The sequence below is a fragment of the Sceloporus occidentalis genome, unplaced genomic scaffold (assembly GCF_023333645.1).
Source record: "Sceloporus occidentalis isolate IW3139 unplaced genomic scaffold, rSceOcc1.0.p SCAF_4, whole genome shotgun sequence".
NCBI classification, from domain to species: domain Eukaryota; kingdom Metazoa; phylum Chordata; class Lepidosauria; order Squamata; family Phrynosomatidae; genus Sceloporus; species Sceloporus occidentalis.
This window is the reverse complement of record NW_028316984.1, coordinates 131,974,521-132,001,492: the sequence shown is the minus strand read 5'-3', so window position 1 is coordinate 132,001,492 and position 26,972 is coordinate 131,974,521. Positions and strand designations below refer to the sequence as shown.

At 40.7% G+C, this 26,972-nt stretch overlaps 1 protein-coding gene across 3 annotated transcripts in view; it reads right to left on the bottom strand.

The window, feature by feature from the left end:
• Positions 1 to 16,419: 16,419 nt before the first annotated feature.
• The window catches only part of LOC149314623 (zinc finger protein 862-like), an 81,182-nt gene continuing 70,629 nt past the window's right edge, over positions 16,420 to 26,972 (bottom strand). For all 3 annotated transcript variants that reach the window (XM_089521499.1, XM_089521501.1, XM_089521500.1), the window contains one exon: positions 16,420 to 26,969. In XM_089521499.1, the coding sequence (XP_089377625.1) occupies positions 24,808 to 26,969 (2,162 nt within the window). In that variant the 3' untranslated portion in view covers positions 16,420 to 24,807. The remainder of the gene's footprint in view (positions 26,970 to 26,972) is intronic.

Here is a 26,972-nt window from a genome sequence, read left to right as displayed (position 1 = left end):
TTAAATTCAGGCAGCATATTTAGCTGCCAAATCTCTCCTGGCAAGGTCATTCTACCATCTGCGGGTGGCTGAAGAAAATGTCCTTTGGCTGCCAGTTGCCAATCTAGTCGTGGCTGACTGGAATAAATGTCCTCTAGAGGACCTGAGCAAACAGGGCAGATGATATGGGAGGAGGCGATCCTGCAGGTACCCTGGACCCAAACCATGTAGGGGTTTAAAGGTAATAACCCACACTTTGTACCTTGCCTGGAAACTAACTGGCAGCCAGTGGAGTGATTTTAATATTGGTGTAATATGATTGCTCCTGGATGTCCCAGCAATCAATCTGGCTGGCATGTTTTGAATTAGCTGAAGTTTCTGGACTTGGTACAGAGGTAGCCCATGTATTGCACAGTGCAGAAGTCAAGCCTTGAGGTTATCAATGGATATGCTACTACCTTTAGGTCCTCCAGCTGTAGGTAGAGGCACAGCTGGCATATCAGCAAAAGCTGATAGTAAGCACTCCTGGCCAGCACATCTATATGAGCTAATATTTGGAGAAACAGATCCAGAAGCACTCCCAAGTGCAAAAACAGTCTTTCGGGGGAGTGTAACCCCATCCAGGACTGGTCAACACACTTCCAAACCTAGGTTAGGACCTTTGACAGTAAGCATCACTGTCTTGTCTGAATTTGTTTTTCCTCATCCAGGCCATTACCTAGAATCATAGAATCATAGAATCGTAGAGTTGAAAGAGACCTCAAGGGCCATCCAGTCCAACCCCCTGCCATGCAGGAAATCCCAATCAAAGCATACACAACAGATGGCCATCCAGCTTCTGCTTAAAGACCTCCAAAGAAGGAGACTCCATTACACTCCGAGGGAATGTGTTCCAATGTCAAACAGCCCTTACTGTCAGGAAGTTCCTCCTAATGTTGAGGTGGAATCACTTTTCCTGCAGCTTGCATCCATTGATCCGGGCCCTGTTCTCTGGAGCAGCAGAAAACAAGCTTGCTCCCTCCTCAATATGACATCCCTTCAAATATTTAAACAGGGCTATCATATCACCTTTTAACCTTCTTTTTTCCAGGCTAAACATCCCCAGTTCCCTAAGTCATTCCTCATAGGGCATGGTTTCCAGACCCTTCATCATTTTGGTCGCCCTCCTTTGGACACGTTCCAGTTTCTCAATGTCCTTTTTGAATTGTGGTGCCCAGAACTGGACACAATATTCCAGGTGGGGCCTGACCAAAGCAGAATATAGTGGCACTATTACTTCTCTTGATCTAGACACTATACTTTTATTGATGCAGCCTAAAATTGCATTGGCCTTTTTAGCTGCCACATCACACTGTTGACTCATGTTCAACTTGTGGTCTACATGGACTCCTAGATCCCTTTCACATGTAGTCTCATTCAGCCAGGTGTCCCCCATCCCATATCTGTGCATTTCATTTTTCTGCCCTAAGTGCAGTATTTTACATTTCTCCGTGTTGAATTTCATTTTGTTAGTTTTGGCCCAGCTTTCTAGTCTATTCAGGTCATTTTGAATTTTGATCCTGTCCTCTGGAGGATTAGCTATTCCTCCTAATTTGGTCTCATCTGCAAATTTGATGAGTATGCCCCCAATTCTGTCATCCAAGTCATTGATAAAGATGTTGAACAGCACTGGCCCCGGGACAGATGCCTGTGGGACCCCACTGGTCACTTCTCTCCAGGATGAAAGGAGCCATTGTTGAGCACCATTTGGCTTCAGCCAGTCAACCAATTACAAATCCATGTAACAGTTTCCTTGTCTAGCCCACATTTTACAAGCTTGTTTGCAAGAATGTCATGGGAAACCTTGTCAAAGGCCTTACTGAAATCAAGATATACTATATCCACAGCATTCCCTTCATCTACCAAGCTGGTAATTTTAACAAAGAAAGAGATAAGGTTTGTCTGGCATGATGTGTTTCTCTGAAACCCATGTTGACTTTTTGTGAATATGGCATTGCTTTCTAGATGTTCACAGACTCTCTGTTTAATGATCTGCTCTAGAATCTTTTGTGGTATTTAGGTAAGACTAACTGGACAATAATTGTTGGGGTCCTCTTTTTTCCCCTTTTGAAGATGGGGACAACGTTCGCCCTCCTCCAGTCTGCTGGGATTTCTCCTGTTTTCCAGGAGTTTTCAAAGATTATTGCCAATTGCTCCGATATTACATTTGCCAGTTCTTTTAATACCCTTGGATGTAGTTCATCTGGTCCTGGAGACTTAAATTCATTTAGATTAACAAGGTATTCCTGTACTATCTCTTTACTTATTCTGTGCTGAAATTCCCCTTTTCTGTCCTCTGCTCCATTATCCTCAGGTTGAGCACCCTTTTCCTTTTCTGAGAAGACTGAGGCAAAGAAGGTGTTGAGTAATTCTGCCTTTTCTCTGTCCCCTGTTAGCATTTTGCCATCTTCTCCACGTAGTGGCTCTACCTTCTTCTTCCTTTTGCTGCAGACATATCCAAAAAAGCCCTTTTTGTTGTTCTTAACCTCTCTAGCAAGCCTGAGTTCATTCTGTGCTTTACCTTTTCTGACTTTACCCCTACACATGCCTGCTATTTCTTTGAATTCCTTTTTTGTGATTTCCCCAGTTTTCCATTTCTTATACATGTTCCATTTAAAACTTAGCTCAGTTGAAAGTTCCTTAGTCATCCATCCTGGTTTCTTGAGACACTTCCCATTTTTCTTTCTCATTGGAACTCTTTGAAATTGTGCCTTTAGTATCTCCCTTTTGAGAAAGTCCCATCCATCTTGAACTCCCTTATCTTTTAGTATTTCTGACCACGGGATCACCCTCAATATTTCTCTAAGTTTACTGAATTCTGCTCTGCTAAAGTCTAGAATGCGTGTCTGACTATGCCTGGCTTCTCCTTTCCACAGTATAACAAACTCCAGGAGAACATGGTCACTTCCACCTAATGATCCCACCACTTGCACTCCATTAAGAAAGTCATCCTTGTTGGTTAGGATCAGATCTAAAATAGCTGAACTCCTTGTTGCGTCTTCCACCTTTTGGACAATGAAATTATCTTCGAGGCAAGAGAGGAATTTGCTAGACCTTGAGGATTTGGCTGAGTTTGAATTCCAGCAAATATTAGGATAGTTGAAGTCACCCATCACTACTACATCTCTCCTTTCTGAGTGTATGATCATCTGTTCTAGAAAGACATCATCCAATGCCTCCATCTGACTTCCGGGTCTGTAGCAGACTCCCACTATAACATCCTTGTTCTTTCCCTCCCCTTTAATTTTTATCCAGATGCTCTCCACCTGGCTGCCAGTATTGATGTCTTGGATCTCTTCACTGGTGTAAATATCTCTGACATATAGTGCTATTCCTCCTCCTTTCCTGTTTGTCCTTTTCCTCTTAAAAAGGTTATACCCCTCTATTTCTACATTCCAATTATGAGACTCATCCCACCAGGTTTCAGTGATGCCTATTATATCATATTTGCCTTGTTGTACTAGGAGTTCGAGTTCATCTTGCTTATTTCCCATGCTCTGTGCATTATTGTAGAGACATTGCAGACCATGGGTCCCCTTTACTTGCTGCCTGTGCAAGTTTTTTTTGCCTCCCACTATTGGGTCCTTGTGCTTTTTGTCTTGTTTCCTCTATGTCAGTTTGACTATTTTCTCCATCCCTTTCGCCTTCTTTAATATTGTCTCCCTCCCCCACGAAACTCAGTTTAAAGCCCTCCTGATCAAATTCTTGAGACTGTTGGCAAAAACATTTCTTCCAACTGGCGTGAGATGCAACCCGTCTGTTGCAAGAAATCTCTTCTCATGGAACTGCAGCCCATGATCGAAGAATCCAAATTGTTCTCGGCAGCACCATCTGCGGAGCCAGTTGTTCACATCTGCTCTTTTCCTCTCCCTTCCTGGACTGTGCCCTTCAACTGGCAGAAGAGACGAGATGACAACTTGTGCATCCATTTCTTTCAGCTTCCTCCCAAGCGCCTCGTAATCCCTTTTTGATGTTCTGAAGGCTGTGTCTTGCAGGATCACTGGTTCCCACATGGACCAAAAGGAAGGGGTATTGGTCAGTAGGTTGATGACCAGTCCTGTCAACATCTCTGTCACATCACGGATCTTTGCCCTGAGGAGACAACACATCTCTTGAGACATCTTGTCAGGCCTACAAATCACTGCTTCTGTACCCCTCAGCAAGGAGTCCCCCACTACAACCACACGCCTCCTCCAAGGCTTAGCAGCAGCTGTTCCCTTTGGTGGAACTCTCAGGCTCCCCTGCTCTGTCCCTGAAGTCTGTCCATGCTGCTCTTCCTCACCCTCCTTGATAAGGGAAAGAGCTTCGAATCGATTCTCTAGCTGCAAGCTCCCAGAACAATCCCTTCTTGGCCTACCTCTCTGTGTGACATTCTTCCAGCTGTCAGCCTCCTGTGTATGTGAAGTGACATCCTCCGCCCCAGCAACTTCCTCTGTGTGGTACTCGTCCAAAACCGTTGGTTCCATTCTGTCCAGGAAATCCTCTTGCTCCCTAATATGCTGAAGTGTAGCTACTCTGGACTTTAGCTGCTGGACATTCTCCTCCAGGAGTGCTACCAACTTGCACTTGGTGCATGTGAAGTTCTCCACTTCTGTAGGCAAGAAATCAAACATCCCACAAGTGTTGCAGGTGACTGCAGCAGTTCCCTCAGTGTCCATACTGAGAGGTCTTTAGTAATCACTGAAACAGGACTGTGGGCTTCCTCCTCAAAAAAATCCTCTGGTAAACACCAATGTTAAGGGCCCTGATGACCTGGCCTTTTCACCAGTCTCTGGCAGCAAACTCAATCTACTGGGAATATAACTTTATAGGAATGTCCTGGCTGCTAGCTTACACTTAAAGGCAAGGTTCTGACTCAAGTTTTGCTCCTAACCCAATGCCACTGGTGTAGATTTGTTTGGATTAAAAAAAATCAAAAATGAAAAATTGCGTGCCTAACGGCGCGTGGCTCTGGGAGGAGTTATATAGTGCTAGTCTGTTAACTTCGTCCCCTAGTGACTCACAGATGTATTCATCTTCCAGGTATTCATTCAGAGGAGACACGCTGTCCTTAGCTGAGGCTGTTTTTGAAGGCTTGGAGAAATATATTTGGGTGTCATCATGATACACCCTACCCCATGCCTCTGGATGATCTTTCCCAGTGATTTCATGTAGACATTGAATATCATTGGGGATAGGATGGCACCTTGTGGTATGCCATATAACAGCTCCTTTTTTGAGGAGCACTATCTCCAAGCATCACAATCTGGAACCTGCCTGAGAGATAGGACCAGAACCACTGAAGCACAGTGTCTCTGATTCCCAGCCCCCCAGGCTTTCCAGAAGGATTGACCATAGTATCAAATGCCACTGAGAAGTCCAAAATCACCAACAGGGACACATTCCCCCTGTCAATGCTCAGGCGAAGATCATCCATTAAGATGACCATAGCAGTCTCAACTCCGTATCCTGCTCTGAAGCTGGTTTGAAATGGATCTAGTTAATTTGTATCATCCAAGACTGTCTGGAGCTGGAAGGCAACTGCTCTCTTAATCACCTTATTCCCACCTTCTCCCATGTTCCCACCAGACGTGCCAATGAAAGTAGTAAGACTGAGAGAAGGCCTCAAGCCCAGGCAGATTACAGCTCCCACTGAGGCATGGATCACAGTAGTTGGAGGGAAAATCTTCTGGTTTCCATGTCACAACATGGTGTAGGTGGTGCATCCACTCTGGGTTTTAATCTGAACTTTAAAATAAGCTATCCAAGGTGCCAAATCCTGTCAGCCCCACCCCCCCCCCCCCCCAAATAGGTTGAGCTATTTAAAATTCAGAGTTACAACTAAATCCCAGAGCAGATTCATCATCCAACTGACATGGGAACCCCTCAACATCACATCTTTTTGAGCAATGATACTGCATAAGGCATATACAGTTGTGATCTAGCTACTGGATGAGCACTGCAGTTTGATACACCATCTTTCCTGTGTAAGCTCATCCTGTGAGACCTTCGTACTGCATTAATTCTTCATCTAAATATTTGCATAGCAATATACTGACAATTGCTTTTCCTATTGCTTTAGCTGGGAGCACTAAGATGGGAGATTAATTGGCATCATTATGTTTGCTTCAAAAGAAAATAGAGAGAAGAGCTCTGGAAATCCAATTGCTAGAGTCATTCCCTGAAAAAAGATAGGTGCAATACAGAGGCAGAGAGACCTTCATTTACTTCTTCATGTTTCAGTTTTTAATTCCTATGAAGAACAAGTAAATAACAGATACATCTTCTAAATGAATCACTGTGATGTAGAAGCTGTTAGTATCAGACCTAGAATATATGAATCTGCTGAATAGATTACAGTTGGCCCTCCATTTTTGCGGGGGATCCATTCCAGACCCCTCCTGCGACAATGAAGGCTCACACTTATTCAATCCCGACAGGCTTGAATGGAGCATGCCCATGGGCGCATGCGCCATTGCATATAGTGGAGGTCATATCTGCACATTAGGAGGGGTGACTGTATTATAAGCATGATTACTTCTAAAGGTGCAAATTGATTGGGGATTTTTGAGGGGGGTAGTCACAAAGGGAAACGAAAAGGCTGTCCTTCCATTAAAAAAAGAAATGCAATTGTCCAACATGCCCGGAAAGACCACCTGCTGGGGGACATGTGTGCAGACCTCATCCAAATTATTATTTCTATTCTTTGAAATGACAGATTGTTTTACTGCCAGTCTTTCTTGTGGAGCAATTCAGTTGTTGTGACCGTAACTGCCAGACAGTGTGGCTGAAACAGAAATTCATTCTGGGCAAGACAAAAATATAGATGTACACCCTCTTTTGTACTCTATATAACACTTTTCCACATTAATAATGTACCATACTGAAAATGAAGCAGTAACAATACACAGGAGCACTGATGCTTGGATCAGATCAAAGCACAAAGGCATAGATTTTTCATGCCAAATTGTATTTATACATTGCATGATAGGTGTAAGCACTTGGGTAAAATTAACTAACTACAAGGTGGTTTCATTTTGGCAGAACATGTGTCTGTAGCCTTCCAACACTGTCGTAAGTCAAGCACTTTTTTCTACATTAATTGGTTCTTTCTATTCTTGTTGGCTACAGTGAATCATAGCCAGCATTGTGGTGTGGCTCCCATTAAATTTAGTTCATCAAAACACCTGCCCATACTAGATTCACTTGAACTTACCAGTGTTTTGTATAATGACTTGTCTTAGTTTTGTTCTACAACAAGTTCATCTGCCATTTGTAAAAGTAAGTGCACAATTATGATGTAACACTAGCAATGGAGAGGTGGAGAACAGTTGTCAGCAGGAGAGGAGGAAAAGACCATGTTGGTCATATTTACCAGCTCATTTTCACTATATAAGGGCAACAAGGTGATTTGGCTTTGCCTTGTATGTGCAATTTTGAAGATCAGTTTAAGAGATGTCTGAATAGATCTTATTTCAGAAATATGCACATGCACACACACAGTTTCAAAGGTTTTCTCTGACATATATAAATGACTGTAAATAACACATAATCCTCAGCATTCATATCGGCCGAGAGAGAGACAGATCCCATTGATTAAATCTTTCAAATTGTATATTTATTGTAAAAAACAACAACAAATATTTGTTGTTGTCATTGTATTCTCTGTCCAAAGCACAAGATAAAAAAAGCATGAGACTTGGTATCCAATTTTATAGCACAAGAAAATCAATAAAGTTCAGCCATGAATAAGTCATACCCCAGTGGAATCGATGTGTTGTTCTGTTTATTTGGATGTTGTCTCAGCTTTCCCCAACACCACTGCAATACATGTAGTTGAAAGACTACATTTTAAATTATTCTTTTAATGAGTGGTTGAAAATCATCATTAATGTTTGATTATACAACCAGAGAACATTGCATCAATGATAATAAAAAAAACATAAACACAAGCAATACACAGAAGGACTCTTATAACAATAACAAAAATTTGTGATAGAACTGAAGAATTTTCTCAGGAAACTCTTCTGTGTGGATACTTAAGAGTTTATATTCTGACAGAAGAGAAGATTGACAAACCCTTACTCCATAGAACATTCCTGACAGGCTTTCTCTCCTATGATTCTCATCTCAAAGGAGGACAATGAAGACCATGTTGCTATCTGGAAATTACTGTAGTTCTCATCAGTGTTTTAGTTTAGTCAGAGAGATCCTAACAAAAGCTGATTTCTAGTAAGCTATCTATTTAATTCCCACTGTGTTCCAGTGAACATCAAAGAAGGAACAGGAAATCGAAGGACACAGGTATAATAAGAAATCATGACTTAAGGATGTATCCGCACTATAGAAGTAAAGCAGTTTAATACCACTTTAACTGTTATGGATTCATCTTGTGGAATCCTGGGATCTATAGTTTGGTGAGATACTCAGCCTGATCTGTCAGAGAACTCTGGTGCTTCACCAAACTACAAATCTCAGATTTCTGTAGGAGAGAGTCATGGCAGTTAAAGTGTGTTTCTGTAGAGTGGATACACTAAGGTTGCAGCCACCCTGTACAAATAATGCAGTTCGACACCACTTTAAATAGTGTAGCTCCCTCCCATAGAATCATTGGATTTGTAGTTGTACAAGGTCTTCAACCTTGTCTAACAGTCTTGTTGCCTCAAAACTACAAATCGCAGGATTATGTAGGATGGAGGCTTGGCAGTTAAAATGATGTCAAGCTGCAGTTTTATACAGTGTAGGTGCACTCAGCGTAAGAGGGGTGCTCCAAAGAAGAGATACAAGGACTCCCTGAAACAACACCTCAGGCTTGGCCAAATTGATCACCAACAATGGCCTGCCCTGGCCTCGCATCGGGAGGCATGAAGACGCACTATCTACGATGCTGCAGCCTTTTTTTAAAACTCATGCCGAATGAGTCTTGAAGAGAAACAACAACACAGAAAGAACCACAACTTGGAAACATCACCCAAGGAGACAGTCTGCTGTTTTTTCTGCAACCGGACTTGTTTATCTCAGATTGGCCTTTTCAGTCATCAATGCGCTTGTAGAAAGTGGGATGAGTCCTTCCTGAATCTTCATTTGCAAAGAAAAGCCAGAGAGAGAGAGAGAGAGCACTCTTAAGATTCATTCTACACATTCTAGAGTTCCTTTTGAAAAAAGCTTTCGGTAATGTAACTCTCTTAGATCCTATAATAGCATGCTGACTAGTTTCTATATTATGATTTAAATTAAATTTTCATATATATATATATATATATATATATATATGAGAAGTTCAAGCAGGCCTTACAGTGGGTATTATAGCATCCATCAAGGTAAGGAAGAGTCAATGTGATGTAATGGTTTGAATGCTGGACGAAGACTCTAAGAAACCAGGAAGTGAATCCCAGCTCAGCCCTGGGAATCCACTGGATGACCTTGGGCAAGTTACATTCTCTCAGCTCCAGAGGAAGGCAATGGTAAACCTCCTCTGAATAAACATTGCTAAGAAAATACTACAGTAGGGTTGCCATACATCAGAATTGAAGGCATATAACAATCAGGCTAGGGAACAATTTCATTTTTTACAGTAGACATGAAATATCTTTATGGGAGCCAGCATGGTAAGGGAAATCCCTAATTTCACTTTTTACCACCATCCAGAAACTTGCAAGGTGGCCTCAGCAACCCCCTATCAGGAATATATGGCTGAAAATACTGAACTGCTTCGTTAGATTGTTGCAAGAGTTGCTCACAACATATGTGAAAGCCCTGAACACTCAAAGCTTAGCTTGCTGACTAGAGATCTTCAAGCAGAGACTGGGCAGCTACATGTTGGAGCCAGTCTACCTCTGGATGTCCTGCATGAAGTAGGGAAGTTGGCTTAGAGGACCTACAAGATCCCTCACAAATTTTGATTATATAGCTCTAAGACTATTATTACTGTTGCTGCTACTGCACCAGTATATTAGTACAAAACAAAACATCCGTTTAGGTATATTTAAAAGTGAACTTGCTTTGCTCCAGGCCACCCTCAGAGGAATCCCCATGAAATATGTGGCACAAACATACATTTTTGCAACTGAAAGAGATCCAGAAGTTGGACAACTCCTATGTACAAGTTCCAATTTGACCAAAGTCATATTTTTTGTGTGTGCCTTCAAGTCTTCTCTAATTTATGGCAATCCTAAGGCAAACCTATCATGGAATTTTATCGGCAAGATTTGTTCAGAGGGGATTTGTCTTTGCTCCTTCGGAAACTGAGTGTGTGACTTTCCTAAGGTCACCCAGTGGGTTTCCTTTGCCAAATGAGGATTTGAACCCTGGTCTGCAGAGTCATATTCCAGTGCTCAAACCACGATACTACACTGGCTCGCTAACCAAAGTTAAACCATCTTAAATTCAAGTGACTCCAAAGGAGAAATTCAAGCATTTTCTTAATATCAGTGAGTCTGAAAAGTCCTTAAAGTAGGTTGTGACAAGGAGGAGTCTACATTTCCAACCCTGATGGAAATGGCTGTCCCATTGACTGTAGTACATTTAATTCCTCTTCCTGTTGACAAAGCATATTTAGTGGATTTGTCACAAAATCCTGACAGGAAACTGTTATATCATTTCAAAATAAATAAAGAAACATCCTGGTGTGCAGTGCCAGCCTGCAAAAAATGTCTGTAGGTGGCATGCAGTCTACAGGCTCACTTTGCCCATACTTGGCATAAACTAACAAGACTGGTCCTTCAAGTCATGTCATTTACAGAATATTACACAGCCTGGATGCTATGATCGCCTGAGAGAGTTAGGAATCGGGGGCACTGCGCTCCAGTGGTTCCGTTCCTACCTCTCGGGTAGGTTCCAGATGGTGCAGCTGGGAGACATGTGCTCTGATAAGAGGGCACTTACATCTGGTGTCCCTCAAGGAGCCATTCTGTCTCCCATGCTATTCAACATTTACATGAAACCGCTAGGAGAGATCATCCGGAGACACGGGGCGCGGTGTTATCAATATGCTGATGACACTCAAATATATTTCTCTGTGTCTCTGACTGATGCAGTGACCAGGGATGGCACCTCTCCTCTAGATGCCTGTCTGGAGTCAGTAATGGGCTGGATGAGGGAAAACAAACTCAGACTGAATCCAGAGAAAACGGAAGTACTTGTGATAGGTTCCCTGGGTCCGGGTTTGGAGATTTGTTCACCTGTCCTAGACGGGGTCACGCTTCCCCTGAAGGACTCTGTTCACAGTCTGGGGGTGCTCCTGGACTCGTCGCTCCAACTTACATCTCAGGTGGATGCGACGGTCAGGAGCGCCTGTTATCAGCTTCGGTTGATACGCCAGCTGTGACCCTTCCTGGGCCGGGGGGACCTTGAAACAGCGGTACATGCTCTGGTAACCTCTCGTTTGGATTTCTGTAATGCGCTTTACATGGGGCAACCCTTGTACCAAACCCGGAAGCTGAAATTGGTTCAGAATATGGCAGCAAAACTGGTCACTGGATCTTCCAGGGCCAGCCATATAACACCGGTACTTAAAGATCTACACTGGCTGCCTATTCGCTTCCGGGTGCAATACAAGGTGTTGGTTGTTACCTATAAAGCCCTAAATGGCTTGGGCCCAGGGTACTTAGAGGACCGTCTCTCTCCATACAATCCGCCCCGCACTCTCAGATCGGGTGAAAGACATCTTCTAAGAGTTCCAGATGCGAGACGAGCCATCACTACACAAAGGGCCTTCTCCACCTTGGCCCCTAAGCTCTGGAACTCGCTCCCCGACGAGCTCCGCTCGACCCCCTCCCTAGACCAATTTAAAAGAAGGCTGAAAACACATCTTTTCCAACAGGCATACCCCCAATAGCCCTGTTGTGATTCCTCTCCCCCTCACTGTTGTTATAACTGTTGTTATATTGATATTACATCCTGCTAGCTTGGAATTGTTATTGTTATAGGCATTTTTATACTATGTATTTGTGATTTTGTGATTAACGTTTTTATTGTAATTTGTGTGTTGTTGGATTGTAAAATTCACCACTGTAACCCGCCTTGATCTCTGGAAAGGCGGGCTAGAAATAAAGCTTTTATTATTTATTATTATTATTATGACCCTGAATCTGCAAAAATTGCACAGGGATATTGGAGATGTCTCATTCATAACGTCACCATAAGTCAAGACTATGACAGTGGAGACCAGATTTTGAATCCTTACTCAGCCATGGAACTCCACTGGCTGATTTTGGGCAAATCATGCTCAGCCTCAGAGGAAGGAAAAGGCAAAATCTCCTATGCACAAATCATGTCAAGAAAGTCCTGTGATACGTTCATTAGGGATACCATAAGTCAGAAATGGTTTGAAGGCACACAATAATACATGATTTACAGAACTTTAAAGTAGACACTAAAGATAATAAAGACATTGAGACAAAGATTTCCTGTAGTCAAAGATTTCAGTCATTAATCAAAATAGAGGGTGCAGTCAAGAAATCAGAAGAAGGCTAGGACTTGGAAGGACATCTATGAAGAAAATAGAGAAGATTCTGATGTGTAAAGATATATAATTGAATGAAAAATTTTTGAATAATTGAATACCGAGGTCAAGATTGTTCATGCCATTGTATTCTCAATTTCAACGTATGGTTGTGAAAGCTGGACAGTAAAGAAAACTGAGGAGGAAATAAACTAATTTGAAATGTGGTGCTGGAGGAGAATTCTGTGGATACCCTGAGATACTAAAAGGACAAATAAATGGATCTAGGAGCATACTGAGTCTGAGCAATCTCTGGAAGCCAAGATGACTAAATTGTCTGTCATACTTTGGACACATCAAGAGAAGGCATGACTCACTAGAAAAGACAATAATTTTTGGCAAGGTGGAAGGCAGTAGGAAAAGAGGAAGACCACATTAAATATTGATAGACTCAATAAGGAATTGAGTTTGCAAGACCTGAATGGGTTGTTAATGTCAGGGTGACTTGGAGATCTCTCATTCATAGGGTCACCATAGATCAAAGTCAATTTGATGGTAACAACAAATACATTTATATACAAACAAGTATGGATGGTGGATTTTATTTTTTTTATTATGGCTGAGGAATATTTAAATGGATTTAATATCAGTTAAAGAATAATTATCAATTACATTCAGCAAATTTTTAACCTATATTACCAATGTATTGCTAATTATTAATATTATGTGTAAATTTACAGCTCTATATAACTATAGCTTGATAATAATAATAATAATAATAATATGCATTTTCTTAAACTAGAAAAAAAAATTAATCCCCCTCTCAGAACAAATCAAAGTGCATTCTGCAAGCTCTTTGTTGTTGTTATTTGCCACCAGGTCAGCTTCAACTTATAATGGCTCTATGAATGAGCAACCTTCAGTCTGTCACCAAGAGCCCTGCTCTGGCCTTGCAGCTTCCATTCATTGATAATGGGGTCATCCCCCTTTTCTACTGCCTTCCATTTTACTGAGTATTGCCATCTTTTGCACTGAGTCACTTCATCTCATATCTTCAGTTTAGTCCTTTTGGCTTCTAATCAAGCTTCATTTATTCATATACTCATTTATTTGTCTTTATGGGAGTCTACGGTATCTGTAGAACTCTCCTTCAGCTCCATATTTTCAAATGAGCAGATGCTGTCAGTTTTTTTCACTGACCACCTTTCACAACCAACCATTCCTTACATGTTGTTTTATTAAATACCTTTGTACTATTTCACAGATATCTATCTATCTATCTATCTATCTATCTATCTATCTATCTATCATCTATCTATCCATCTATCTAATCTATTCAGTATCCAACAATTTCACAAAAAAGGTTGATGAAAAAAGCAGGTGTGTCAAAAAGCAGTGATAATGCTATTTTATATGCATATACTTCTTTTCCTAGCAGGAACAGTCATCACTGAAAGAGATCATCACCAGAGGATAAACTGCTTGTCTGATTTCGCAAGCTTCTTTTCTGTTCTCCCTTTCCACCTTAGACAGACACAGTGTTACTTTGATAGAATGTTTTATTCTTTAGTGGAATAGGACCCTTCAAGGCAGTTTGAGAGAGAAACAATTTAATCATAGAGAGTGCTGTACATTAAGAACTGTGCAAAGAAAAACTAGATTTAATGTAACAGTCTTTGCTGCAATATCTTAGTGACTAAATGTATTGATGGAATAAAGGATTGTGTCAGTAAGAGATTGAGTAGATGAAATACTATTGTATTTTTAACTCCAGAAGCACAAATAGATTCCAATCAGGAGGATTATGGAGAACCAAAAAGGTAAAAACAGACTTCTGCTGGTGAAAAAAAAAAAATTGGTGGTTCAATTTCGTATAGGTCTAAGTGCTGATCTGAAGGTCTTCCTACTGTCAAAAAAAAAAAGTGTTTGATTTTAAGAAATGTGCTTTCTGGATATATAGAGACTACAAGTGAAAATCCTTTTCCATCCCCGCAGCCCAAAATTGCAAGGAAATCTTTTTCCAAAATTCTCCTACACATTCATAAAATCTAGTTAGACATGCATACACATGATTTTCCCCTGGGATGCATGGATCTGCGGGTGCCATGGGGGGTTCAGCCCTGGCATGGGTAGATCAATGTGTACCATGGGGGATTCTCCCCTGAGGTGCATAGCAACAGCTGATGTGCATGGCCACACCTCCGAAACCTTGTGTAACCAGAAACATGCATATGTGCATCATATGATTGACATTTTTTTTAAAAAAAAGTACCAGGATGGTTCAAATACGTTCAAGATTGAGAATCCATTTTGTTCCATGGCAAAAGTAAGTGTGAATGTAAATCGTGTTAAATAGACATGGTCACATGGAAGCATTCTATAATGGAAAATGTAGTGTGAACTTTGTTTTAGTTCAAATTGATTCTGTGATCCCAGATCTATTCGACTCAAAAACTGGGTTAAATGTAAGTGTGAATGGCCCCTAATACAATAGGCTTTCTGCAGCCAGTGTCATTCAAAGGATTTGGAGCACAACTGCTATCATCCCCAGCCAACACTGGTCAAGTTGGTTGGACATGATATGTGTTAGAATCATAGAATCACAGAGTTGGAGGAGACCACAAGGGCCAACCAGTCAGGCCCCTGCCATGCAAGGAGACACAATCAAGGTACTGTTGACAGATGACCATCCAGACTCTGTTTAAAAACCTCCAAAGGATATTTCACCACTCTCCGAGGCAGTATGTTCCACTGTGAAACAGCTCTTACTGTCAGGAAGTTCTTCCTTGGCTGTATCCACACTGCAGAAATAATTTAGTTTGACACCACTTTAACTGTCATGGCTCAATGCTATGGAATTCTTGGAATTGTACTTTTGTGAGAGATTTAGCCTTCTCTGTCAGAGAAGTCCTTGGTGGACTGGGAACAAATTTTTCAAGGACATCTTTCACCCCTTTACAGCCACAATTTTTCAGGGGAAACAAGCAAAGAGCCACATGATACCACTCTTACATTGTATCACTGAATTCCCACAATATCACAGATCCATTATTGAGAGGACAGTATCACCACTCTGAATGGTTTGAGAAATACTACGTGTGGAAAGTGGGATATAGATTGTAAAATAAGTAGAAGCCTTTGCCCAGAGGACGGCTATGTCTTTTCCCACTCACATCTGTAGCCTTCATAATGAAAAATTGGGAAGCCTACAGTGTTGTGGTCCTTTTCCATTACAGCACTTGTAACTTGCTTGACCGGGAAACTAGAAAACAGTGTCCCTAATCATTGTGAAAAAGTCTGTTCTGTGCTACAAAAATACTCAAAAACCCCTGTTCTCACTGTTGTAGATAGTCTGCACATGCAATGAGAACAGGAAAGATTGTAGAATGCTCAAGTGAAAACAAAGTTCTTCTTACTTGTTTTTGTTGGTAGGGTCCTTCAAGTTGTTCCTGACTTTTGGTGACCCTAAGGCAAACCTATCATGGGGCTTTCTTGGCAAGATTTGTTGAGAGGTTTGCCACTGCCTTCCCCTGAGGCTAAGAGCATGTGACTTACCCAAGCTCACCCAGTAGGTTTCGTGGCAAAGCTAGGAATTGAACCCTGGTCTCCAGAGTCATTGTCCAACATTCAAAAGCACTATGCCATGCTGACTATCCTTACTTGGTGGTAACAAAAAGGAAGCACAGTTGTTTTGGCTGCTGACATGGATAATAATTTGCCAAAAATGCTAACAAGGTGAGGAAGGAAGTAAAGTCTCATGTGAGAGGATGGACAGTTTATGCTTGCATATGGGACTGCACATGACTGAGATGAATGAACTGCTCAGAGGGAAAATTAAGAATGCACTCTGTTGATGTTGTTCAGCAGGTCTCTCCAGCAGAATTTGAAGCTTCCCTGTTAATGTAATGGAAGATCTTTGATATAAAGCCACACTTTAGCCATCTTGATAAACTGAAGATTTTTTTATTAATAATCATCTTACAAGTATAATATATGACAAAGCAAAGTTTTTGTGTACATACTATGATATATCAACATAGCTCTATTCGTATCCAGTGTCCTAGCCCCTCTCACACAGGTACTATAAAGCATAGTCCGCAAATTAATAACATTTTAAAACATTGTCAGAAAAAGTGTGATATTAACATTTTAATACATATGTAATAATAGATTTCTAAATTGTTCCTCCCCTCCCCTCCTTTACATGTGTGCATGGTCAAACTAACTGTTTGAGACTGGGCTTGTGAAGGGAAGAGGTGGCGGGAAGGCAAAACATGAGGAGGTATTTTCACCCCCTTGTACTTGTAAAGTGAGTTATGTGAGGATGCCTGAAGAGGAGAAATCCAGCAGTCCTCCTTGTTGCATTTATACAATTACAGTTTGTGTGATGTGCCTCCCCAGTGTTGGCTGGGAAGGCTTTCTATACATGAGGTGCAGTGCTTGAGGGATTTCAGTACAGCGTGAGAGTGCTTTGTTGGCAGCATGCGGGCCAGAGAAGAATCCAGTAGCCATGAGAAGGAAACTGTTCATGAGGTTTAGTCCTGAGGAAAACATTTTCTAGGTAGCTGTTCTTGTATGGATTGACACTCTACAGTCCTGAAGCATATGGGGTTTCAGGTAGGCCGGGTTTGTAACTGAGGTGGGTTTCCAGAGTTGTGTGGTGGCAACGCCCTGATGTATCACAAGAGGATAAACAAACCTCTGTCACCAGAGGTGTGTGGCACAAGTTTGCTCAACATAAAGCTGCACAACACTAGTGCAGTAGTCGCTTGATTGAAGGAAAACTATGTCCACATTTTCCGCTCCAATCCCCCAAATAATTATAGTTATCATAACAACAACAAAAATTGCATAAGGTATAACATAGTGCCTGGATGATGGAAGTCCAAATATTTTATTCCCTCCTTCCCGCTCCGAAGCATCTCATGCAATGCAAATTTTAGGGTACCTGCCATACCAACAGAAAAAAAATGTTCAGCTGCAGAATTAAAATGGCTTTGTCCAAATCTGAGCAAAGAAAGGGAAAGTTCAGTTCAAAGACCTCCTAGCATGAATTGCACAAAAGCTTGATCAGTGAAAACTGTGGTTGGATCTGGAACAAATGTGTGATTCTACTAGTCATATTTTAAAGGATAATATTACATTAACAGCATTTTGCCAGAGTGGTTCAGTTGTGATGCCTCAAGCCAGAACAACTGAAAACAATTCAGCATTCAGGGTAGTGTTCTCTGATGACAGAAGCCCTCTGTTCATTCTAAAAACCATTTAAAGGGTCAGTCAATAACAATGAAAAGGTAGCTGAGTTTTCTTAAGAAAATGTAACCAAACAGGATGCCAGTATAGAACCAAACAGCAATGCAATTTGCACATACACAGAATGTCTGCATCATGATTCCCCAGTTAAATACATTCACCTTTTAACATTGCACTCAGAATTTTCTTCTTATGCTATATCCGCTCTCCAGATACTATTCTCTCCCTCATTTTTGAGTCTCATTATCTTTTACAAATAAATACTGTATTCCTATCCTAGTTGCACAAACATAAGTGTCACTGAAGTCAATGGGACTTGGCCATGTGCAACTGACAACTGTATTCCACTCAAATGTATCCTACCTTTCAGTTTGCTAAATACAAGGCAATACCCATTACGGGGAACACAAGCTGTATTTTCATTTGCAGTTGGTAAGTAAAGACAGAAAGTGCACAAGTGGATCAGAAAGATATAAGCTAAAGTGAGAACATAGGCATCTACAGCCTATGTTGCACCAAAAGGTACATGTTCACTGTCATACATCACAAGATGTCCCCAGTACTGCTACACTGGCATTATTTAAAACATTGACAATCGTGCCAGTATCCTTTTTATACATATACCAAAATATTTTCTTTCGATAGGCAGACATTGGAGTAAGACTAAAAGCCACACCTTTAGTTGTCTGTGCTGTATGCCTCTCACATAAACACAGAACCATCCTTTACACCAGTTCTCTAAATCTATTTATATCTATTGATCACATAGAAATATATAAACATACTGTATAATATTATTGTATATAGTGACAGACAGCCATGTGAATTAATTTTACATGGTGTGGTCTACTGTATATGAATTGTTACATGGGACATACCATACATAGGCTATAGGCATAGTCTAGCCAAAGTTTAAGTCTTTCCTCCCACTGATTTCAATGGCAGAACAGAGCATGTGCTCAAGACTCTTCCTCTAAAATCATTGGAGCCCTAAAGTGCTCAGCCTTGGCCAAATCATGCCCAGTGAGGGGACAATCCAGAGAAAGTTGGGTGAGCTGAATACCAGCTGAAAGCAATAGGATTTTAAAGCTCAAGCCCCATTGACTTCTTTAGATTGCACGTTATGGGAGAAAGTATTACATATATACAGTACACCAATTTCAAGCAGATACATTCTACCTGCCTGCAAAGGGAAACAGGAATTGCATAGATATTACTGGCATTGAAGTATTACTGAAGTGAAAGTACAATAGTTGAGGAGCAGAGTTATGTGTTTCTATGGGACACTTTTGTGGTTTGAGTTGAGGATGGAGTCTGTTGTTTTGTCATTTGAACTGAGGAACAACAATAGTCATGATGGCTGGGAGATTCTGGGAATTGTCATCCCAAAAAAGTAACTTCCAAGACCTGCAGTAACCATAGGGAAAATGGGTGCCAACTCTTTGCTACACAAACACCAGTCCTATCATACTAGTAGAAACCATGATAAGTAAAAACATAATCAGAAAGTCGAAGGCTTTCATGGCCGGCATCCATAGTTTTTTGTGGTTTTTTCGGGCTATGTGGCCAAGAAACTTTTCTGGAACATGGCCACATAGCCCAAAAAACCCACAAAAAACTATAATCTGAAAGATTTCTTCTCAGTCATGTTTGTGCTGTGGGATCAAAATGTCTGAATAGTCTCTGAGAGCCCATTCCAGTAAAGGTGCAAGCAGCAGGCATAATCAACACAAAAATCAGTTTTGAAGCAGTGTCCAAACTAGCCCTCTATAAGAGGACTTACTTGCCTTTTCCATGCATGTGTCCTCACTGTGCTTTTGCAAATGTAGGAAAAAACACTTTGGTTTCCTGTTTTGTTATGATACTCCCTGTTGTGTTTGGCTTTTGGCCATAAGAATTTGATCTCATGCTTTACTGGTAGGCTGCCTGTATGGTGATATCTGTATGTCTTTAGTATGTTTTGTCCAGATGCATACATACCACTGTGGAAGAGCCTGAGTTAAAAGACGCTCGAGAAATCTGCAATCAGTCCTCAATAAGATAAAAGTCTCAGTAAGGAGTCAAGGTTTACAGAGTGATATGCACAAATTAGTCAGTTAGGTGCTGAACACAATAGAAACACTTGATTATAAATGGTATCTTTTTATCATTTAGAAATATAAGAGCTCACACATTCTTAACAATATCTTCCCTGAACATAATAGACTGATTCATCTGGTTTCTGAAGATGGACCCTTTTATCTCCTCCTGACTGCAAAAAAAAAAAAAAAAAAAAAAAAAAAACCTATATAAGATATTTTGATTAAGAACCATGTAGGCCATTACCAGCTGAAAAATTAATGTTCTCTCGTGCTCTTGTGCCACCCTAGACATCTATGAATACTTTAACAGCTGATGCCCTCTAGTGTACTTTATTTTTACTGCATTTTTCAACCTGTCTTTAGCTTGGTCTGATTTAACCTGCAACCAAATAGTTAGAGCATAACAACTGAGCTTAAACAAATATTTGATCCAATATGACTACTGAAAGCTATACCCCTCCAAAAGGCAATGAAATCCTGTTTTGCCCAGCAACACAATGATTTCACTCTAATCCTTACTTACCCAGCATCTCCACACAGCTGGCTATCAACTTCCATATCAAAGGAACTCTTTATCTGATCCAGCATTGCTGACATGTCTCTCACATAACAGATCAAGTTTGACCACACAATTAAGTCTGTATGTTAGCCATTTGATAACTGACGAATCCCACCCCCCCACTGCAAAGGGGCAAGAAGAAAATTGATACTACAGTATTTTATACAAGACTGTGGGTTAGATTCTTGGGTCAGGATGCAATCTTAAGAGCTAGTATACGTCCACTAGCATAACAAGAATTTCTCCACTCCTTCCTTCTGTTTCCCCCTTCCTTAGTGCTGCCCCAAATCTGCCAAAATCAAGGGCAGCTCCCAGCCCTTGAAAGCAAATTTTGAATGTGTCACATGGGGTGGAGGTGAGGGAGCTTTATATTGACTCAAATGATGGCTTCACTGGTGTGATGATGATGTGCATAGAACTGATTTCAATGGACCCAGAGTTTTACTTTAGGAATCTATCTTTTGTGCTCCACTAAAACAAGCAATACTTGACCACCAAGTATAACATGTTTTGAAATGACAATTTTGGAACCCAGCTGTGGAAACTCATCATCTGTCCAAAAGAAAGACAATTTTTGTAACCTTGCTAAGACAAGCCTGTAAATGTAAACAGACTCCAAAAAGAGCTGTGTAGTTTTGACCCAAGTTATATTAACTATTTCCACATGGACAAGTAATACTTATTAAAAATTGCAGTGCCAGAAAACATAGAATACTGTATGATATAGCCAAAGTTAGACAAGATTGGTTTCAATGAGAGTAAATTAAGCACATGATTGCTTCTTTCACTTAAACTAAGGAGACTTGAAATTGGTTAACTTTGGCTGGATTATGCCCTGATTTAGTTACAGCACAGACAATTTTTTAAAATGTGGACTGCTCTGAAACTCATGGAAATGGGAACAGAAGAAGATTGCAGTGAATTACTTTTCTCTTCTTACCAAGTCTTTCATTTTATTATTCTTTCACACAGACAATACTCTACAAATCATTTAATTTTGTGCCTTCTGCAACCCATTAAGCCTTGGGCCTTAATCAGAGTACAAGAATGTGTACCATTAGTGTCCTTTACTAATTACCAATGATAAATAATTACTACAGTTTTCATGAATATTAACTGAGTAGTATCTTACTCTCCTGTCATAAGCCAACAACTTGTGCTCTAATTTTTTTCTCTTGTTCAGACTAATGAATAGCCAAAGTGAAGTGCAGATTAGTTAGTGCTTGTCATGTTTGGGAGGAATGGAACAATGTTTTAAAAACTATGCAGTTTATTTTGAAATAATAACTTGCTTCTTAATATAAATCACAATTTTGTCTTCTTTACCTAGTCTACCATAACACTAGCACTTACAGGAAGGGAGCCCGGCAAAGTATAAGCCATATATATAATTATCTTTAAATATTTTTGACTAGAAGCTCTGTTATTTATCTGAACCCTTTCAAAGTCAGCCAGAGAAAATAATTCTTTTAACCATATCATGTGTGTATGGTTGGACTGTACATAATTTATAGGGCCCATAAAATGCTGAAACATTGGCAGTAAGGAAATAGGGGAAGTATTCATCCTTTTCATAGGTTGTTATATAATCAAATCAGCCAACTGTTGTGCCCTTTTTGAGTAACTAACAACTACCTTTGAGTTAATATTGCTGATGAAAAAATACTAAGCTGACTGGACTTTTCTCTGTGGACTAAATTATTACTGGCAATGCTTTTTGCTCACTGCCTGTAATATGCAGTTGCCTCTGACCATATCAGTGCTCTTCAAATAACTACAGTTAACAACACTCACAACTATGTCGCATTTGTATTCCCTGATCAATCTTCTCTCCTCGTCAGTCTCTCTTTCTACCAACACCCCAAAGGAAATAGTGGAGAATGACATTTTGAAGTCCAGCTCAAACTATTGCTTGTGAAGTTGAAGGAGAGAGACACTACTAGAAAGCAGACCAGGGGCCAACCTCTGGGCTTCTTCTCCATGAAGGTGGGGAATGGTGTGAGAAGGCAGTGCATGATTCCTGGCCAGGTAAATGGATTTTTCAACTATAAATTGTTGCAATCTGCTCCAGGTACATTTTTTTATAGAAGTTGTTGCAATCTATACTTCATGATATTTGCTCCCTGTCTTTGCTTGCCTCAGCTTATATTCTATCTCCTGTCACTCCCCCACAACCTATCCCGGTATGCCAGTCAGTATCACATGACAGAAGCAGAAACATTTGTTTTGTCCAGTTAGGTTGGACAAATATTTGCCACATCCCATGTTCCAACTTCCACAACCTTTACTTTTCCTTTACCTCTTATTTTCCCTTTACAATCCTTACGCTGATGTACACTTGTTACAGACAACTCACTAAGGTCTAATCTGCACTGCAGAAATAATGCAGTTTCACACTGCTTTAACTGTCATGACTCAATGCTATGGAATTCTGGAATTTGTAGTTTTGTGAGCTATTTAGTCAAAGAGCTCTGGTGCCTCAATAAACTATAAACCCCAGAATTGCAAAGCAGTGAGCCATGGCAAGTAAAGTGGTGTCAAGCTGCATTATTTCTGAAGTATATGCAAGTCTAGAGTTGTAGGTTTTCTCTTTTTTAGAGCGGGAGACAACAGTACATATTTTATAATCTCATGGAAATGGCATGAAGGCACTGTGCCCTCTATCCCTACTTCTTTTATATACCATATCAACGTTCTTCTATGCTTTCTTAAAAAAAAATGATGAGTCTCGAGTCCTGAAAACAAGAACCACATATGTAAGGGGACAATGCTAAATTATTACTAGAACAACGAGGGACAAGAAGAATAAAAATAGATGCAGCAAAGGACACCGGTGCAGATATACTGTAAGAGAGACTGCTTTAACAACATGCTACATAATCACTGAAAACATACTGTTTAAAAAATAAAATTATATATCTATATAAATGAAAAGTGATCATCTAGCAGCAATGGTTCCAGAGATACCTTAGCACCAAGACCAACAGGAAGGGAGTGGGAGAGATGGGGGTGTTGGGAAGGAATACAGAAAGGTACAGTGTAACTGACATCATTGTGGTAGGTATATCCAAAACAATGCAGACTGGCATGAGGTTAATCCCTCTGGAAACATGCCATCCTAGTAGTTCTTTGGGGCAAAAGGATTCTGCTCATTCCTGTGACCATTTAGCGCTATTATGGTAGTGCTCCATGGCATAGTTAGCATGACATGGTACAAACAGCTGTGGAGATTTTGTGCTCATCTGGGCTTATTTGACCTGAAGCAATGGAGTTAAAAAAGGATATCTCCACAAATGTTTTTATCATTTCACCTGGAAATCTTATTTTTGTGCACCTGCCCAAATGTGCAACCTTAAAAGAAACCATTCACAGGAATATACCATCTTTCATTTTCCTTTTGCCAATGGAAAATCAAATCTTAGTCAAATGAGGATATGTGAACCTCTCAAAGGACCTTGCCATGTGATAACAACCAAAGTTGGTTCTTGCATTGATACTCCCTGCCACAAAATATAGCAGGCATTTCTTTCATTAAAAAAACCAAACAGAAGACACAATTCATTTATGATTATAAAGACCGAGGATAAATAACATAAAATTAGCATACATATATTTTAAGCCAGTGAGTCTCTACCCTATTATGGCATTAGATTCACTGGCTATTTAGCTTCCACAGCAGCCCAGGTTTTCAGTAAAGAGTTTCAATTACTTTTCTTATCCCCCTACTATATAAAAATATAAATGCAAAAATAATCCCTCCCCCCAGATTTCCCATCATCTGCATTATGTTATTTTCATCTGAACATGCTATCAATATTGTAAGGTATATGCCTTGTTACTAGAATTGTCACAGGAGATCTGCTTTAAGCTGAAAATGCCCACTGGAGTGTAATACCAAAAGGGGGCATCACAAGCTAATTGACAGAAATAAGCAACAAAAAAGTTAACCAGATCATCGGAAGAATGAGTAAGGAACCACTCTAATCTAGATAAAGTTAAGGAGTTGGAAAGAAGCTCCAAGGCTTACACAAAGGGCTCAGAAATCCCAGTGATCATAAGCAAAGGCATGAAATGGCTCAACAAGTGACTAACAACAGGGAAAAGGCAGGTAGAAAACAGACACACACACACAAAATTACAGTGAGAAGTAGAGTGACATTGGCCTGTGAAGTTTAGCTTATAAAATGAATCAGTTTGAAAATGTAGCCTATGGCCTCAGCACATGTTTCTGAAGAATGAAATGTTGCCACCTACATTGCAGCTGCCATGGTTGAAAATGTCAATAAATGTTAAGTGTTGTCTTATTCTTTAAAAAATTCCTCTTAGCTTTCATCTGATAAGTTTAAATTTTCAGTGTGGCGTTTACATACATACATACATATATATATAATATATATTTCATATAACATATCAAAGCTTAGAGTATTGATTTTTTAAAAAAATTCAACAGCTTTCTAAATGAGAGGCGTTCATTGCTAAATATCAGGATAAAATTCTGATCCATGGTCCATGCTCTGCAACATTGGTTTTTGATCCAGGGAGGACATCCTGCTAAGCATTTCTGCAGACAGTGCATAACTATTGCTAGATTTCTCCTCAAACCAACTATCTAATGCTCTCTTGGCTTCAAAGTTGGCAATAGGTGGTCCATTAACGGCAATTGTCAAAAGGTCACTGAGCTGCTCTAGGGTAAGACGAGAACGATTGTTTTTGCGCACTCGCTGAAGGGCATTGCGTCCCTTTTCACAGCAGGCTGTTGAAGTGGGAAGGACTTTGAGGATCTGGATTATTTTATTTAAAAAAGGAAATCTCTGCCTATATTTACAAATGTGACTGATTAAATCTTTAAAGCCATTTTTGGTATAATAATCCACCTTGAGTTCTCGCCATTCCATCAGCAAACTCCCTCTGGTGTCCATGCCTTCTCTGATGATGTCAGTGGAAAAGGTTGGCACTGCTTCCAGATGTTCAAATATTTGCACCATATCTTCCCTACCATAGCCCATAAGCTCCTCTGCATTTCTTGGCCAAGCTGTAAGGTCAAACACCTGGCATGCTTTCACAAATGCCCTGGTGCGGGGCTCAAACCTTTGAGCAAGAATGACCTGGGTCTTCTGGCATATCTTTTCTCGAATTGACTGGAATTTGGCTTCAGCCACCCGTAAGTTTTTCACAGCAACACCATTAAAGCTTTCACGGAAGTTCTCCTCAAATTCCTGTAAATACTCACCAGGGGAATCTGCCAGCCTGCTGATCTCTTGGATAGCCTCCTCTATTTTATCATCCACTTGTGACACAAGGAGGTATTCACCTTGGAAGACAAAGGCAAGTCGTGAAAGCACAGCAATTACATCTAGCAAAAAATATATCAGCTTAATTGACTGGTAGTCCATAAGGAACTGTAGGAGAGCCAAGGCAATGGCAGATGCATCTGCTCTTTGTGTTTGCCCACTGACATCTTTGAGATGGGCCACCACTTCCAGGTAATCCTTGATCAGAGCATTGAGGACATTTTGCTCCCCAATGATCCATTTGACTGCTCTAATGTCTCCCAAGAATTCAGTTTCCTCACAGAGAGTAGCTGCAGTGATCCTCAGTTCACACATCAACCTTGGGGAGTAACGGTAAAAACTGAGTAATTGCTTCAGGTTGTTCTCCAGCTCCTCCAAACATGGAAGTTCTTTCCCACTAATTGCATCCAATACCTCCAAGTGTGGCTTGTGTACCATAAGGGGTAAACAAAGCAACCAAGGCAGAGTTTTTCTGATTGTCATGTACATGTTAGCTCTCAGGCTAGCAGTAATATTAGCACCATCTACTCCCAAACCAACACTTGGCCTTTCATCCTGAAGCCTTATTCCCAAGGAGGAGAAAGCCCTATCTAATGCTTGAATGTAACTATCTGTTGCAGAAAAACCCAGCTCTTGTAGAGAGAGAAATTCAGTGGCTGGTGGGCCATCACTGCTGATATACTGTACATAAACTGCAACTGTGTCAGCAAGTAGATCGTCACTCTGCCCATCCAAAATGATGCTGAGGAAGGGAGACTGCCTGACCCGTTCAACTAGATCCTCTCTTAGAGCTCGAGCAATATGATGGATTAGGATTTGACAGTCGCCCTCATTCATATACTGATCCACCACTTTGAGTTCACACTTCCTCAGTAGTTCTGCAAGAGGTCGAAAATCACAATAGGGCCGGCCTTCCATAGCTAAATGATAGGCTGTGTTGAAGAGCAAAGTCATATTGCGGCACATCTCTTCTGTTTTCTCGGGGTGCATCCTGAGCCTGTAGAGCTGCAGGCACTTCTTGTGGAGGTTGCTCTGGCTATGAAGTTTTATAGTGTGTATCTTAAATTGCTTAGAGCCAATGATGAAGGCTGAAGTCCGAGAAGATTGCACCGTGTACTGCCGGCAGACGTGGCACCACATTTCATTCAAGGTAGGGGAGTACCTCAGAAACCAAAACTTTTTTAACCATTCTTGTTTGAAGCGTCGAATCCTCCTGGTGACGGCAGACATCTTGGAGGGCTCATCTGTGGCTGTTATCATGTCATTTGAAACTGATTCATCAGCTGAATCTACCTCCTGGTCATCATCCTCCATGATGGTGGGAACAGACATGATGGTTTCTGAAGCTG